At 45.3% G+C, this 16349-nt stretch overlaps 1 protein-coding gene and 1 long non-coding RNA gene across 4 annotated transcripts in view; one reads left to right on the top strand and one right to left on the bottom strand.

Annotated features, from left to right (window-relative positions):
- KIAA1549L (KIAA1549 like) overlaps positions 1-16349 on the top strand; it is a 314269-nt gene that overhangs the window by 226306 nt on the left and 71614 nt on the right. For 2 of the 3 annotated variants that reach the window (XM_027562705.1, XM_027562703.1), the window contains 3 exons: positions 1763-1926; positions 8073-8263; positions 15124-15251. In XM_027562705.1, coding sequence (XP_027418506.1) covers positions 1763-1926; positions 8073-8263; positions 15124-15251 — 483 coding nt within the window. The remainder of the gene's footprint in view (positions 1-1762; positions 1927-8072; positions 8264-15123; positions 15252-16349) is intronic. The other variant, XM_027562704.1, reaches the window with a different exon arrangement.
- On the bottom strand, positions 3594-15183 carry LOC113905427. The gene is made up of 3 exons (XR_003514670.1): positions 15095-15183; positions 13685-13753; positions 3594-5791 (listed from the first exon to the last, which is right to left on the bottom strand). It is a non-coding gene; the product is annotated as an uncharacterized LOC113905427 (long non-coding RNA).

Below are 16349 nucleotides of genomic sequence, written 5' to 3'. Positions count from 1 at the left end.
TGGTTCAGCTGGTAAAGAATCCACCTGCAATGTGGGAGACCTGGGTTTGATACCTGGGTTGGGAAGATCCTCTGGAGAAGGAAACGGCTACCCACTCCAGTATTCTGGCCTGGAGAATACTATGGACTGTATACTCCGTGGGGTCACAAAGAGTCAGACACAGCTGAATGACTTTCACTTTCACACTTTCACTTTACAGTTTGAGAAGCACTGATGTAAAGGAACACTAAGTAGGAAAAAGGGGATGGAGAGTGCCTGGGGCAGGGATTGTTATTTTACAAAGAATACAGGGAAAGCCTCACAGATATAGTGACACTTGTTCAGAGCCCTGAAGGAATGAGGGAGAGAGTCATGTGGATATCTAGGTGAAGAGTGTTCTAGGTAGAAGAATAAACTGATGTAAAGGCCCTGAGGCAGAAGCATGTCCAGCATGCTTAAGGAACAGTCGGAGGAAGGTAGACTGGAACAGAGTGAGTTGAAGGAAGAGCTTTAAGAGCAGAGAAGTAACTAGGATGGTTGGCTGGAGCAGATCACTTAAAGCTTTGTAGAAATTATACTGTGGCTCTTACTCTGAGTGAGGTTGGAGCCTCTGCAGGGTTTGAGCAGAAGAATGTTGTGATCTGAATTTTCAAAGGATCCCTCCAGCTTCTGTGTTACAAGTAGACTATAGAGAACAAGGGAGGAGACCATTGCAGTAGTTCAGGTGAGACGTGTTGCTAGGTTGGACCATAGCAATAGAAAGAACTGATATATTTTGAAGATGGGGATGACAGGGTTTGTTGACAAATAGGATGTTGGGAGAGAATAAAAGAAACAGGTTGACACTGATGACAGTTATTGGCCTTCACAGCTGGAAGGAAAGAGTTACCACTTATTGGAGAAGAGAATATCACAAGAACAGGTTTTAGGGGGTGGGAGATTGAGAGTTGTGTTCCAGATGTATTAAATTTGAGACATCTCTTATGTATCCAGTTGGAGATTTGAGTTGGCAGTTGGATATAGGAATCTGGAGTTTGGGGTAGAGGTCCTAGTTAGAGCTCTGTAAATGAGCATCATCAGCCCAGATGGTGTTTGATGCCATGAGTCTATGAGATCATCCAGGGAGTGGGAGAGACGAGAGCATGTGTGTTGTTAGCAGACAGTATCACAAGCTAAAACAACCAGTCACAGCCATCTTGCCCACCACTTTCCCTACTGTCTGGCCAGATTACCGGGTCTAATCGGACATGGTATTGATTAGAGCACGGCATTTCCAAGCATCCCCAGCTGACCATGGCAGGATGGGAGCAGATCCGTCCACTCAGGTGTGTTTTATTCATTGGTCATTCAGAGGGGCGACTTCACTACAATATTTCGAGTCATCTCTCTGTGACCTTTGCCTCCTGATTGAAGCAACACACTAATCCTCAGAGTTCTTCTCTCTTCTTCTGATTCACGGACATCACCAGTGGGGAAAATTGATCCCAATCCATCTTCCTCTTCCTCCTCCTGGTCCTAGTAAAGACTTTCATTCATTGAGCACCTCCTAGGGGCTACACCAAGCACCACATGTACCTTGTCTCTGATGCCTCACCACAGGATAGCCCATTTTACAGATGGGGACACTGAGACTCAGAGACCTGGAGTAACTTGTCAAAGCAAGAGCCTTTCTGAGCCCAAAGCCTCTCAACCACCTCATGACTGGGGACTGGAGGTGCTTATCTCAGGGGTGTTTTTGCTTCCCTGAGCTCCTGGTCACATGCTTCCCCCCTCAACTCCGCAGCCGTGGTGAAGAACCCACCCAACAACCTGTGGATCATCGCTGCAGTGCTGGCGCCCATCGCCGTGGTCACCGTCATCGTCATTATCATCACTGCCGTGCTCTGCCGCAAGAACAAGAACGACTTCAAGCCAGACACCGTGATGAACCTGCCTCAGCGAGCAAAGGTATGTGTTGGAAGCTGAGAGGAGAGGGGTAAGAACCCTGGCCCGAGGGGGCTTTGCCTGCCTTTTGGCCATTGAGGTCACTGCAAGTACCTTCGGAAACCTCCTCCTCAGTCCTCATGTTGAAGGAGACCCTTTTGTTACTTATTTGAATGTTTAAAAAATTGTAAAATATACATAACATAAAGTGCGCCATTTAGCCCTTTTTAAGTGTTCAGCTCAGTATTATTAAGGATATTTGCATTGTTGTGCAAACCTTCATTTTTATAATTGGAACACAATAACTCTTTGATCTAAGTGCTTTTCAGTGCTTTGCAGGTACCAGCTCACTTACTCTTCGTAGCAGCCCTTTGAGGAAGAACATTATTTTTCAGAGGAGGAAACAGAGGTACAGAAAATGAGGAGTTAGATAGACTTGAAAGGGGTCTCAGAGCTCATCTGATCTGACACCTTCCCTTTTACAGAGAAGTGACTTTTTCATAATGGCACAGTGAGTAAGTAGCAGAACTGATGGTAGAACCAGGTGTCTTGGCCCCTAACTCTTTGAGGTTAGGAGCCAAGGTTAACCAGGTGTCAAGGCTCTTTGGGGGCACATCAGACCCTCAAAACCTTCCTTCTTCCACTGGCCAGAGTGGCTGATCTTCAAAGGCTACATGACGGGGACTTCCCTGGTGGTCCAGTGGCTAAGAGTTCACGCCCCCAATGCAGGGGTTCCAGGTTATATTCCTGGTCAGGTAACTAGATCCCACATGCTGCAACTAAGACTTGGCTGCAACTAAGACAGTCAAATAAATAATTAAAAAAAAAAAAAAAGGCTGCATGATGACCAAGCTGCAGAGCCTTGGCAGGGCAGCTGTCAAACCCCAGTTCAGTGGCTCCACTGAAGGCTAGCGGGGGGCTTCATCCACCATCCACAGCCTCCACTGGGCTGCACCATCCCCCTCCAGTGACTGGGAGAGGGGCAAGCTGGGGAAATTCCAAAGGCGAATTTTCCAGTCGGACTTCCCTGGCGGCTCAGGAGACCCAGGTTTGATCCCTGGGTCAGGAAATGGCAACCTACTCTAGTATTCTTGCTTAGGAAATCCTATGGACAGAGGAGCCTAGCAGGCTATATAGTATGGGGTCACAAAGAGTCGGACACGACTGAGAAACTCAGCAATAACACGTTTTCTGGTCATGTAGCTCCCTTCACCATAGTCCCCAAAAGGAATGTAGTAACCTCTACTACCCAGATTATCATATCATGTTTAAATAATGTCTTACAATATCCTGGGCTCTTCTAGGTCTGTCACCTTGTTTGCTCATCACAGTAGTCCTATGAGGTAGGTCATAGTCAGGGCAGCTCTTACTATTTTCATTTTACTGCAGAGAAACTCAAAAGAATGAGAGACAATGGGACTTATCCACAGCAGAGGGGGGCACTCAGGTCCATACCTGAGTCTTTGGGCTTTGTCTACATTATACACCATCCTGAACCCTGACACTTGGTGGGTAGAACCCTCCTTCAGCCCCTAACCTCTGCACTTGTTCTGCCTAATTCTCTGGGCAAGAATGAAATAGAGAATGGAATTTCACATCCACTGGACTACATGACTTGGTGGTTGTCCTTGCTGGGAGTCACGCATGCCTAGTTCTTCCTGGATGACCATACCTCGCTTCAACAAAAGAAATCAAATGAATTTGGTTGTTTATTAAGCCAAGTCACCTGTTGAGAAGCTGCAGCTTGCTGAGACACTCTGTCTAGCGAAGGGTCCAACCCCAGAGAATGTCATTCCGTGTCTGTTGACACAAAGGTACCCGCTGCCAGGACGCGGCACGATGTTGGTAATTACCCAAGCAGTGAAAAATGAAGCTATTCCAAGAGGGGGTATTTCATTTCCATCTTAGCTCAGTTACAATCTGAGCCTTTCAGACATAACAGTAATTACCAGAATCTAATTGCAGCCAAGTCCAGGAATGCAAAGCATGCCATACCGAGGTTGTAAATGCCATCTTCATGTGATTGATGAAGGCAGAATTTTATTAATTTGCTGAGATGAGCTGGGCAGCACGTGATTTCAGCATATCCCCTGGCTGGAAAGCTGTCTGAGGCTGGAACAGATTCACGTTTGTGGGTTTTCATAGCCCCTTTTATGTCCTTGCCCAGCACATTGTGCTTCAAGAGATACCCAGCTGCTGTGGAAAATCAAGCAAATTTATGTTGCGTGAGATGACTGAGTTCACTCGTGGGGGTGGCAGTGGTTGTTTTCTCCTCAGTGAGGCTGGGCTACGCACTTTGATTTCCAAAGCCCCGTTATCACGGGAAACCAGTGGGGTGGAACTGCCTCCTTCCCACTGCACTCCTTCTGCTGGAGCAACCCGGGGACACTGCGGCGTTTGCCAGAGGAGCGAGCCGCCTGCGTCACTTCTCACAGCCTGGGGGTGTGAGCAGAATTCATTTAGTGCCAAGGGACGAGGCGGGAAGAGAAAGTTAGCTATTGCCACCAACCCAGAGACGGGGAGGATGGTCTCTTAGTCTCCAGGGACACCGCTGCATCTGTAAGAATGTTGGCTGCGGAGCCAGAGGACACGGCTGGGGACCTTTGCTGAGCCTCACTAGTAGACCCAGCAGGCTCAGAGGAGGTGAGTGTGGCTGTCTCAGAGCCAAGATCAGGCCATACCTGCCTGCTCCCTTCTTCAGAGACAAGGTATCAATACCATAGACGTAACCCTGTTACCACCGCAGTCAGCCGGACGCAGGCAGAAGGTTAAAAAAATGATCGACACAGGACGAGAGCTGGGTGTCATGCCTTTGTCACCTCCTTTCTTCCTAGTTCACTTTTGCTTCCTCTTTGTCATTGGATTCACAGACTTTCCCCAGATTGTCCCTTCATACAAGAGAACATGGCCCCTTGGATCAGGCACCCTGAAGACAAAGTTGTTAAGGCCATATGGAGACACAAAACGGAGCTTGGAGGGTTGGCATGCCCTGCTTGGGATGGCTCAGTCACCCCCTAAAGATGCCCTGTTCTTTTCTCACATACTATTTATATGTGCCTCAGTTTTCCCCATCTGTGCATTGGGGGTGATAACAGTGTTCACTTACACTTTGTTGTGAGGATTGAGTTATGTGAATTACTTTGAATGTGCCTTGTATAGAATAAACATTATAGGTAAGTTGATTTTTATTATTGCACATGTTTCTTAAAAATATCCAGGTAACATATCTACCTTTGAAATTGTTTGGGATTATTTTGATTTGATAATTTTACAAAACTCATTAAAGCAACTATAAATGTTTCATGATGTTGTATTAGCGGTGTTAGGGGTTTCCAGTGTGTGTCCAGTGGGCAGTTAGTTAATCTCAGGTGATTCTCAAGTTGGAGGTTGAAAGCCCACTATCCTGTCAGTCAAAAGAGCAGGGTACAAGTCCTGAGTCTTTCACCACTTAGCTGTGTGGTCTTGGGCAAGTCACTGACCCTCTCTGAGGGTTTTTGTTTTCTTACCATAAAGTGAAGACTGTGCTGTTTGCCCAATTTTCCCATAGGGTTGTTGTGAGAATGAAATGAGGTGTCAGTGTCTTGCAGGCTGTACGTACTGAACATGTACAGGGATTCTTGTTAACCTAATAACAAAGGCCACATCTTAAGCTTGTCATTCCTTAATGTCCTTCTGGTCACCCATCATCAGCTCAGTCCCCTGAAGTATCCAGTGCAGTGTGAAGGAACCAAAGAAGGTGGAAATGAGGGGGACAAGCCAGCACCAGCTTGTCCTTTTCACTAAATTCTTAGCCGCTGCTGCAGACTGCCGATGGCTCACACACAGGCCAGGAGACTGAAAACAGGAGCCAGATGAAGTGTGGTGGGAGATGCCCAACCTAGGTGGCAGGCTGCAGAAAGAGAGAAGAGGCGGTGGGATGAATCATCAAGCAGTGTTTGGGTGTTCTGGCTCTGGCCCCTATGGTCCTGGATTCATATCCTGGCTCCACCATAGACCAGCTGAGTGAGTCTGGGGAAACTGATGAACCTCTCTGAACCTCAGTTTCTTCATCTTTAAAATGGAGAACCATAACAATACCTACCTCCTTGAGCTACAGTGAGGATGAAATGACATAACTCATGTTATATATTCAGTGTTATACCAACGATGTCAAGTGAAACTGAAACTGTGAGCTTCTTGAGGGTAGAGGAGCCAGTTATTATTCACCTTTGTATTTCCAGCACCAAGCACAGTCCCTGACACAAGCCAATGCCCAATAACTAGAGTTGGAACAAAACTGAACAGGATAATGGGAGGATAAGGGTAGAACAGAAAAGGGACCAATAGGCGATGAGACTGGACACATGGGTTCACATAGAATTCAAGGGTCTTGAATGCCTTGCCAAAGAGTTTGGGTGCCAGAGAGTTTTTAATGAGAGAGTGATGACCTGATTAATTTCTAAGGGAGATAACTTTGGAGGATTGTCAAGGATGGGTTCGGAAAGGAGCAGAATCGAAATTACAAGACCATGGCAGAGTCAGTACAGCACTGGACCTGGGGAGAAGAGGTCAGTTTCCAAAAACATTTCAGTTGGGTTCAACTGGTGATTAATTGTTTATAGGAGAAGCAGGTTCAGTATTCTAGGAACATCAGCAAGTCATGGGTTGCCATGTCTCCCTCCAAGGGATCTTCCCTATCCAGGGATTGAACCCACATCTCCTGTGTCTCCTGCATTGCAGGCAAATTCTTTACTGCCAAGCCACTGGAGAAGCCCTTGGCTATACTACAGACAGCTTGAAAAAGGAAGCTTTTCTGGATTTAGCAATAAAACTCCCTCCTATTCTGAGACACGGTGTGATGGGTTGGGCCACGGTCTTAGACCATTTAATCTGGCCTTCCTGTTACAGTTCTTGACTAAGTAAGGTGCTAAAAGAGGAATGTCTGATCATGTCAAGTTCTGATACAACCCAAACGATAGAGGTTAAGTTTCACCCCAAATTTTTGAAAGAGAATCGCTGATGTCCATTTCACCTGGCCAATGATTTAGTAGGCAGGAAAACAATTTGAACAAATATTGATTGAGTACTTACTATGTGTCAGGTACTTAGCTCAATGCTGGGCTTGAATTTACTTATCTACACAGCGTCCCTCTGAGGGTGGTTAAATACTGTCACAGACATACACGTTTGATCCTGCTCACACTATATTCTCCCCATGTTACAGGTGAGGAAACATGCGCAGAGAATCTCAGTCACTTACCCAAGGCCACACAGCTAATATGTATCAGAGACAGGATTTGAACCCAGGCTATCTGTTTTCAGAGTGGCTGCTCCTAGCCACCCCATCATCCTGCCTCAAATCCGTACTGTGCTGCTTTGGGGCATAGAGCAGAATAGAGACACTCACAGGAGTTGTTTAAACACGCTTCTTGGTTTTTTATTACCCCACTAATACATGTCTGTTGGGTTTTGCTCACAGCTGCCCTTTTCACTTGGGACTTCAGACACTGCAATAAAAACCTTGCTAATTTCTCAGTCATGACAAATGAGAGGTGAGCTAGCCTGCTAAAGGGAACGGTCCGGATTAGAGTGATTCCATAAGTTCCATTTTATTGTTAATAATTATACTGCCTCACATGTGGTAGCATGTTTCTCCTCTTTTGTTTTCAGATCTGTGATTCTCTGTAACACTGTAGGGTGGTGAAGTAGAACAGATATGATAATCTTCATTTCTCAGATGAAAACATTGAGGTTCAGATTTCAATGACTTGGCAAAGTCACAAAACCTGTTATTTCACAGGACTTAGGAGATGACAGAACTATTCTTATGTAGAAGAGGCAGGACCTGTTTAATGTAGCATTTAAGAGCTTCTAATTAGCAGTATCTAGTGACTTAGAATAAGTGGTCTAAAATCCTTGAAAGAACTTGTTCTCGTAAACATATTTGCATCTTTTTTATACTATTCATTTTTCTGAGTCTTATCTATGGAAGTTCTGTAGCTAGGTGGAATTAATGTGGACTTTGATTTCGTAGAGACAGAAATCAGGATGGAGATTTGAGTTAACTCTTATTCATCGGAAAGCTAAGTATGGTCCCATCATGTGCATTTTCCTGCCTGTCTTCTCTTAAAGCTGCTGTGAGCATCACACTTTGCCAGAAACATGACTGCAAATCTGTTTCCTCTTTGCAGCCTGTGCAGGGCTTTGATTATGCCAAGCAGCACCTGGGCCAGCAAGGGGCGGACGAGGAGGTCATCCCGGTGACTCAGGAGACAGTGGTCCTCCCACTACCCGTTAGAGATGCTCCTGCCTCTCAGGAAAGGGATGCCCCTCAGGATGGAAGCACCATCAAGACAGCCAAATCCATTGAAACCAGAAAGAGGTAGGCACGGGGCCAGATTCTGCCTCTCTGTGTCAGCGAGAGAAATAATTGATGGGGAGAAGAGCTGAAGCCCTCAATTCCTCTGTTTTCTTTAAAAATTCCCCTTCATGCTTGCTGTGAATATTTGAGAAGGAGACTAAGGAAGAGGATAGGAATCATAATTCCTGCATCTCATGAGCCATCCATTGTAATGTTTTAGATGTCTAATCAACCACAACGGTTGAGGTTTTCTTCTTAGATTTATTGTAACAAATTTGGCACTGATGTTACACTTATATTTTTAAATTTATCTTAAAAGCAGTGCCTTTGGTTCAGGATAGTTGTATTTTATCTGGCAATGTCTCTATAGAGCTTATGGTTTTAGTTCAAAAACCAGTTATTGGGCTTTTACTATGAGCAGGGCACTTTGACAGGCATTGGGATGACTACAGAAAGGTTTAAGATTGATTCCTGACCCCAAGCATCTCATGATGGAAAGACAAGAGATAAATCGTTGGAATACCAAGCCTGATGTGCAGGTGCCTACTGGGGAGTCTAAACCATGTCCTGGGGAAAAGAGAGAAGGAAGAATTTAATTCTGATGTGGGAAAGTGTCATGGAAGAGGTTATGTTTTAACCAAGCCTTGAAGGACAAGTGGGATGTCCATGGAGGGGAAGAGATAAAAGCATCCAGGCTGGAAGAGCCAGGAGACAGCAATGATTACTTATGATGAATATCCTTGGGGTTTAGAGTTCACAGTGCTTGAAATGCAGTGAAAGATGAAACCAGAAGATAGATGAAAACTGTGGAGAGTCTTAACTGCCAGACTGAGGAGTTTGACCTTTATACTCTAAGCAGTATTAAGCCACTGAGAGTTCTTCAGGAAGACAGTGATGCCCAACTGTATCTTAGAAAGACTACTCCAGTGCATTGTGAATGATAGATGGGAGAGGTTAAGGCTAGAAGCCAGGACACTTGTTGGGACTTTGCAATAGCCTCACAAAGAGGTAATGAACTCTATGGCTAACTCTGTTGCCTGGCTAACCAACTCTCATTGCCAACCTCTTTCTTTCTTGCCTGGGACCACAATGGCGGCTGAAAAACTACATCCTGTTGGTCTCCTTCTCTCCTTTCAGGTAACAGATATTTATCAATTGTTTGCTGTTAACCAGGCACAAAGGATACTGCAACGAACAAGACAAAGTTCATACTCCTACAGTTCTTACAGTTTGATGGGGGAGAGATAGACAATAAACAGAGAGATAAAAATATAGTAGGTTGGGAGGTGAAGAGTATGAAGAAGAAAACCAAAGCACGGTCAGGGATTGGAGATGTGGAAAGGGGAATATGATGCTACTTTAGCAAGAAGTTGGGGAAGGCCTCACTGATAAAGTGACATGTGAGGAAGACTTTATTGAAATGATGTGTAAGGTTATCTAGTGGAAGAACATCCCAAGCAGATGGAACAGTATGTGCTAAGCCCAGAGGAGGAAACGTCTTGACTTGCTTAAGGAAGAGCATGAAGGCCAAGGAGGCTGATGTGAACTAGGGAGGAAGTTTGTAGCAGCTGAGTCAGAGAAACTAACTGAGGTTGATCTTGTCAGGCTTTAGAAATCAAAGTCAGAACTTGGGATTTTATTGTGAATGAAGATTAGGAGTCCTTAGAAGAGGGTTTTGAGAATAATGACAGGATGTGACTTGCATTTTAAAGGCTCGCTCTGGCTGCTGTGTGGAAATAGACTGTAGAGGAGCAGAGAGACCCATTAGGAGGCTTTTGTAGGAGTCCAGGTGAGCGATGGTGGTGTGGACCAGGGCTTGGAGATGTGGGAAGTGATTAGGCTCTAGAGGTGTTTACAAGGAAGAGCTGACAAGATGTGCTGATAAATTGCTGTGTAGTATGGAAATAGAGAGGGATGATTTGCCATTTTTGTGCTGGGAAAGACTGGAGGAGAAGTTTGTAGAGTTTGGATGTGGACATGTTCAGTGTGAGATGCCCATGAGACATGCAAGTGGAGACATTGAGAGCTCAGTTAACCATATGAGTCTGGAGTTCAGAGGAAAGGTTGAGAGTCGAAATATAAATGTAGGAGCTATCAGTGTTTAGTTACAAAAATCTCTGAGACTAGATGGGCACCTTGGAGAGTACAGATGGAGAATAAATCTAAAAACTGATGCCTGGGACATGGCAGTGATTAGAGACCCAGATAATAAAGATGAATCGGCAAAAGATTCTGAAAAGCATCCATAAGAAAGGCACGAGAAAAAGCAAGAATGGAATCCAGGAAGCCAAGCGAATGAAGTTATTTCAGGAGGAAGAAAGGATTGTTTGTATCAAATTTACAAATTTTGTATTGGAGTCAAGCATCAAATCTCCGAGCTTTTCTCCAGGAGATCTTAGTACCTAAAAAGGAATTACAGAGAAACAGAGGGTTGGATTTCATCTTGTGTGGGGAAGAATGCGGAGGGCATGTTGATTAATTATCTGTTGCCCCATAACAAACCACTCTAAAGTTTAGCAGCCTAAAACAGCAACCATTTATTTAGCTCATAATTTTGGGGGGATCAGCAGTCTTGGCTGAGCTCAGCTGGGTGGTTCTTCTAGTCTGAACTTGGCTTGGCTGATCTCAGCTGGGCTGTCTCATGCATCTTTGGTCAGGGGGGAGGTCTGCTGGGCTAGCTTGTTGATTGACAGCCTTGTCTGGGGCGGCCAGGTAACTGGGGTGTCTTGGTATGTGGTCCTGACTCCTCTAGAAGGTTAGCTCTAGCTTTTTGACAGGATGGTTACAGAGTTCCCAGGGAAGCAAGAAAACAAGCCCCAAACAAACCTCAAGTCTTTGCTTGTATCATGTTTACTGCTGTCCTATTGGCCAAAGCAAAACACAAGAGTCAGTGTGGGAGGGGACTACCCTAAGTTGGTTACAGGGAAGTATGAACAAATTGGGGCCTTGAATGCCAGGGTCCACCCCTGCCTGGAGTTGAAACACACAGAGAAGCAATGGATGATGTATCGGAGTTGGCTGGCCAGTAGTGTTATCTATAGTAATTACTCTCTTTATGATCTTTGCCAAGTACAATAAGGGCACGTTAATAATTTTTTATCACCTATTAGGATGACACTTAAAAGAAATAAATAGAATTACTAAAATTAGGATATTAACACAGCTCTGCACTGCCAGGAGGAATACAAACTTTTCCACACATTCTAGTTGAGTGGTTTAAATTATGCAAAGCTTTCTCTTTAAAAACTGGTTTTAGAACAAGTTCTTTTTTTCATGAATTTGCAAGGAGTCTACTCTTGCTAATCAGATTCAAATTCTTTAACCTCAGATTTTTATTAAGAAATACTAGCTTATGAAACAAATACAAATAAAGAAAACAATGACCCTGTTAAATGATATCTCCATTTGCTTCATAATTTTGTCTACAAATATAACTTTACTAAGGGCTGGCTATATGATTGCCAAAACTGTGGGACAAACCTCATCTCTGTTCAAGTTCAACTGATCACAGGAGTCTCTGATCATTTAGGAAGGTTTTAAGATGCCAAATCCAAGAACAAGCGTGTCATACATCTATGTTTCTGTCTTCCCCAACTTGCCGCATCAGTCTCCTCATTCTTGCCAGACCAGGACTGTGTGACCTCTCAGAATGGGGCTGTTAGATGGTCCAAAAAGTTTTGCAAGTGAAGAATAAGGGAGTGACTTCTCTGGTGGTCCAGTGGTTAAAAGACTATGCCTTCCAGTGCAAGGGATGCAGGTTCGACCCCTGGTTCGGGAGCCGAGATCCCACGTGCCTCACGGCCCCCCAAAAGCCAAAACATAGAAAATGGAAACAGTGTTGTACAATTTCAATAGAAGACTTAAAAATGATCCACACAAAAAAAAAATCTTTAAAAAAAAAAAAAAAAGAATAGGGGAAACCAATGATTTTGGTAATCATTAAGATATCTCCATTCTTCAAAATTTTTTTAAAACAGAAGGAAAATGGAAGATTTAGCTGTGTGCAAACAACCAGATGATGTTTCAGGTTCTTATGTAGGCTTTTGGCAATGCCATCTTGTTGGTCCATGACTGAAATTATGAGCAAGGATGGAGAATTGACCTCATAGGGACAGCCATTTGCAGTGGGCACTTCAATGCATGGACTGGTCCTGATTATTCAGCAGTTGATTTAATCCCCACTCCCATGATTGTTCTTCAGGATCTGTGTCCACCCAGACTCAGAATGGGGACTATTGAGTTCAGTAGCCTTAGACTGCAGCCTCTCTGGTGACCCATTTAAAGACACTTTAGTCCCTGTCCTGAGTGGACACACACACACACACACGCACACATCTTACCCTCTGTTTTGGATCAGAAGTTCATGGAATTGACAAACCCGGGTCTCCTGCATTGCAGGCGGACTCTTTACTGTCTAAGCCACCTAGCCCTATGAATGGAGTTGACAGTTTTATGTAAACAGAAGTCTATAAGTTGATGCAAGAATAAAGCAGAGTTGGGCTCCCCCCTCCACCCCGGAAATGTGCTCATTCATACCTTTCCTTAGAGGGAAAGGAATAGCCAGAAAATTGTTTCAAGATCAAATGAGGTAAGAGACATGCAAATGCCTCAGAAAAACCATTAAATGTTTTGTGCGTGTAAAACAAGTCGCCAGGAGCTTTTCTTTCTGGACCTCAGTGAAAAATCCCTTTGTCCCAAAAAGCCAATGGGAAGAGTTCAGTTCAGTTCAGTCACTCAGTCGTGTCTGACTCTTTGCGACCCCATGAACTGCACCACACCAGGCCTCCCTGTCCATCAGCTACTCCTGGAGTTTACTCAGACTCATGTCCATTGAGTTAGTGATGCCATCCAACCATCTCATCCTGCCATCCCCTTCTCCTCCAGCCTTCAATTTTGCCCAGCATCAGGGTCTTGGGGAGAGTAGGTGCCATGAACTGTGAAGTTCTGAAAACAATCCTAGAGCATGTGTGTGTTTGCACACCTGGCACTCAGTGATCACACAGTTAATGCCTCATTCATATTTCTCAAACTACATTTGTTGTATTACTTTTATGGTGAAAGAGGTTGTGGTAAAAAAAAAAAAACAAACAAAAAAAAAACCCAGGGAAGTGCTGAATTAAACAAAACAAGATGAATCTCTTTCTGACAGGACTGATGGGACCCTTTGAAGTGCTAACATGCTGTCGGAATGCCCAAAGAGGGAGTATCGTAAACGGTTCCTCCCAGACTCATGCTTGTCTGCATGTCCTTGGCAGAGAGCATCTCCTGTGGCCCTGGGTGTGCTCTGTGCACTCGTGCTGACTCTGCCTCCTCCCATGGTTGTGAGTGGGCACTTTCATTGTGCATGGTTTTTAGGGTGCTGAAGTGCATGGAAATGTGCATGACTGAGAATCCCAAATTCTCAGAGGAAAAGAGGGAAATGGGAGGAGGAGGCTTACTTACGGGTCAGGGGCTGCATTTTATTCCAGTCAGTTTTCCATTGTAGGGGCCACGTGCCAGTAGGTTCTGAGTCTGTGCAATTGACAAGAGAAGAACAAGGGGTTTGGTTGGCCTCTGGATAGCTGCCCCCTGATTGTCTCCCCCAGAGGGGAAGGCAGTGGGTCTTGAGCTCATCCCACCCACAGGCTGGTGTGATCTGGGGTGTGTGAGCCTCAGCAGGGGCAGGAGTCCATTTTGCCATAGCTTCCAGAGGACCAGAGAACGGCCCCAAGGGAAGGCAAGAAGGCCCTGTGGCTTGCCCTGTGTAAGGCCTGCCTCCTCTGGGACACTGTAGAAGACAGAAAGGGAAGGGGCTCTGGCTTCCAGGGCTGACTCACCACTTCCCAACTCTGCCCTGGACAAAACACCTCGCCTCCTGAAATTCACATTCCTCACTTGCTAACAAGAGTGGCAGTCACCATGCCAGTTGGTTGTAATAAGGATGTAGTAACAGTTTGAAGGGCTTCCCGGTGGGCGCTAGTGGTAAAGAACCTGCTTGCCAATGCAGGAGACGTAAGAGACGGGGGTTTGATCCCCGGGTCAGGAAGATCCCCTGGAGAAAGGAAAGGGCAACGCACTCCAGTATCCTTGTCTGGAGAATCCCATGGACAGAAGAGCCTGGAGGGCTACAGTCCATAGGGTCGTAGAGTTGGACACGACTGAAGTGACTTAGCACCGAGCACAAGAGTTTGAAAGCATGCAGCACAGTCCTTGGCACATAGTAGGTGCTCATGGTGGGTTTTTGGAGAACGTGGGTGGTATCCTCATATCTCTGTATGCCTGTAAACCTGGCACAGATCCCAGCACAGAGCAGGGATTTCTGAATGAATGGATAGCTCAAATTGATAGATTCAAATGTAAGTGGTTACCAGTTAGCACAAAGAATGTGTGTGCGTGTGTGTGAGAGAGAGAGAGAATTCAGTGGTGGAGTGACTTAATCTTTAGGAGTCAAGGTATATTCTGTAAAGAAACCAGCCAAAGAGAACCGTGTTTTATGCATGTCCCTCAAGATGCCATGTGAATCAAGCACTCTGCAACACTCTCCAAACTGCCGTGTTTTAAAGAGGGCACAGTGAGCACACGCCATCACTGCCGTGTCCGTAGTCACTGGGGGTTAATGAAAAGGAGATGGGAATGGAGGGCTGCACTCGTTGAACTTCTCTGCAGAGCTAAGCACTGGTAAACGCACTTTACAACAGCCAGCTGCTTAACCCTGTAGTGTTAAGCTATAGGGTTATACATCCTGCAGGGTTTGTTTTTTCCCCTTTTCCTGTGTTATGTCTTCTTGGTGGATAAAACCGGAAAGAAAGGCTACAGACATAAACTGTGCAAATAAAATAACCTTGAGAGGAGGCTGCTCCAGTTGAAACTTACCGTCTCCCTGTTGCTATGGTTACCTCCAGCAGGTCGCCCAGTGAGAATGGCTCTGTCATCAGCAACGAATCAGGGAAGCCCAGCTCGGGGAGGCGCTCACCCCAGAATGTAATGGCACAGCAGAAAGTGACAAAGGAGGAGGCTCGGAAGAGAAATGGTGAGAAGCCTTCCCTGCCAAGCACCACCCCCGAGCCCAGCCCACACACACTCGCGCAAGCGCGTGCTCACACTTGCACACCAGTGTGCTTTAAATCAGCCCCCACGCTCCTCCTTCCTGTGTCCTACAAAGGTCCTACCTACCTTCCTGAGGTATCACACTATACCCTTCCCTGAATTATTCTGTTTCACTACCTCTGCCCTCTGTTCTTATGGGACTGTGCAGAAAAAACCTCATTTACAGGTTGAACTGAGGTTTGCTTAGAGATTTTTCTTATTTGGGGTGAATTGCCTTGATTTCTAGCACCAGGTCCACTAGGGTGGCAGGTTTCCGAACCGATGCTTGTCTTGGAGGTTGCCCTTCATTTTCATGCCCTGAGTCCCTTGATAAATTTCAGGGGTTCAGTCTGTGCCTGTGAATCCAGATAGTACAAGTCTAGCTCCCCCAGGAAAAATAAGACAGTAATAAATCTGTCGCTATAAAAATCAGCCCGTGCTCCTGTCTTTATTCTCCAGGGCAGCTTAACCATTTAGTTTCTCTCTAGGGCAGGTGTTTTCCCTCCCCGTAAGGACTGGTCCTGGGGGTTGTTTACAAGTGGTCACAGCCACCTTGCTGTGCTGTCGCACCGTCTATAGATGGCCTCTGTCAGGCATCACTGTGCAGCCTCCCGCCCTCCTCCTCATCTTACTTTTGACCTGAGCCTCATTTTTGCTCGATCCTTCAGTGTATGATGTCTCTGCCACTCAGATCAGGGAAAATTCCTTTTGGATCTCCAAGGGTTATAGACGGAGTCCTATAACAATGCCAGGTGAAAAGGCAAACAGTCTGGCACTCTGGTTGGCTGTGCTTTTTTTAAAAAAGGAATTTGATGAAGTGTGGTTCAAGGACTCTGTCTTGAAGAGAGCACCAGAATGTTCTTTTGTTTTCAAATATCACTTATTTCTTTTTTTGACCAAAAAAGAGTGACACAATGGATTTGTCTTCTGTAGGGAAAACGTGGTCCCTATTTCTGGCCATTATGTAAAGCATTTGTTTAAACTGGCATACCGATTTGATTCTTAAAGTTTTTTCTTTTCCTAAACCCCTCTATGCTCTGTA

The sequence above is a fragment of the Bos indicus x Bos taurus genome, chromosome 15, assembly GCF_003369695.1.
Source record: "Bos indicus x Bos taurus breed Angus x Brahman F1 hybrid chromosome 15, Bos_hybrid_MaternalHap_v2.0, whole genome shotgun sequence".
Taxonomy (NCBI): domain Eukaryota; kingdom Metazoa; phylum Chordata; class Mammalia; order Artiodactyla; family Bovidae; genus Bos; species Bos indicus x Bos taurus.
This window is presented reverse-complemented; position numbering and strand designations above follow the sequence as displayed.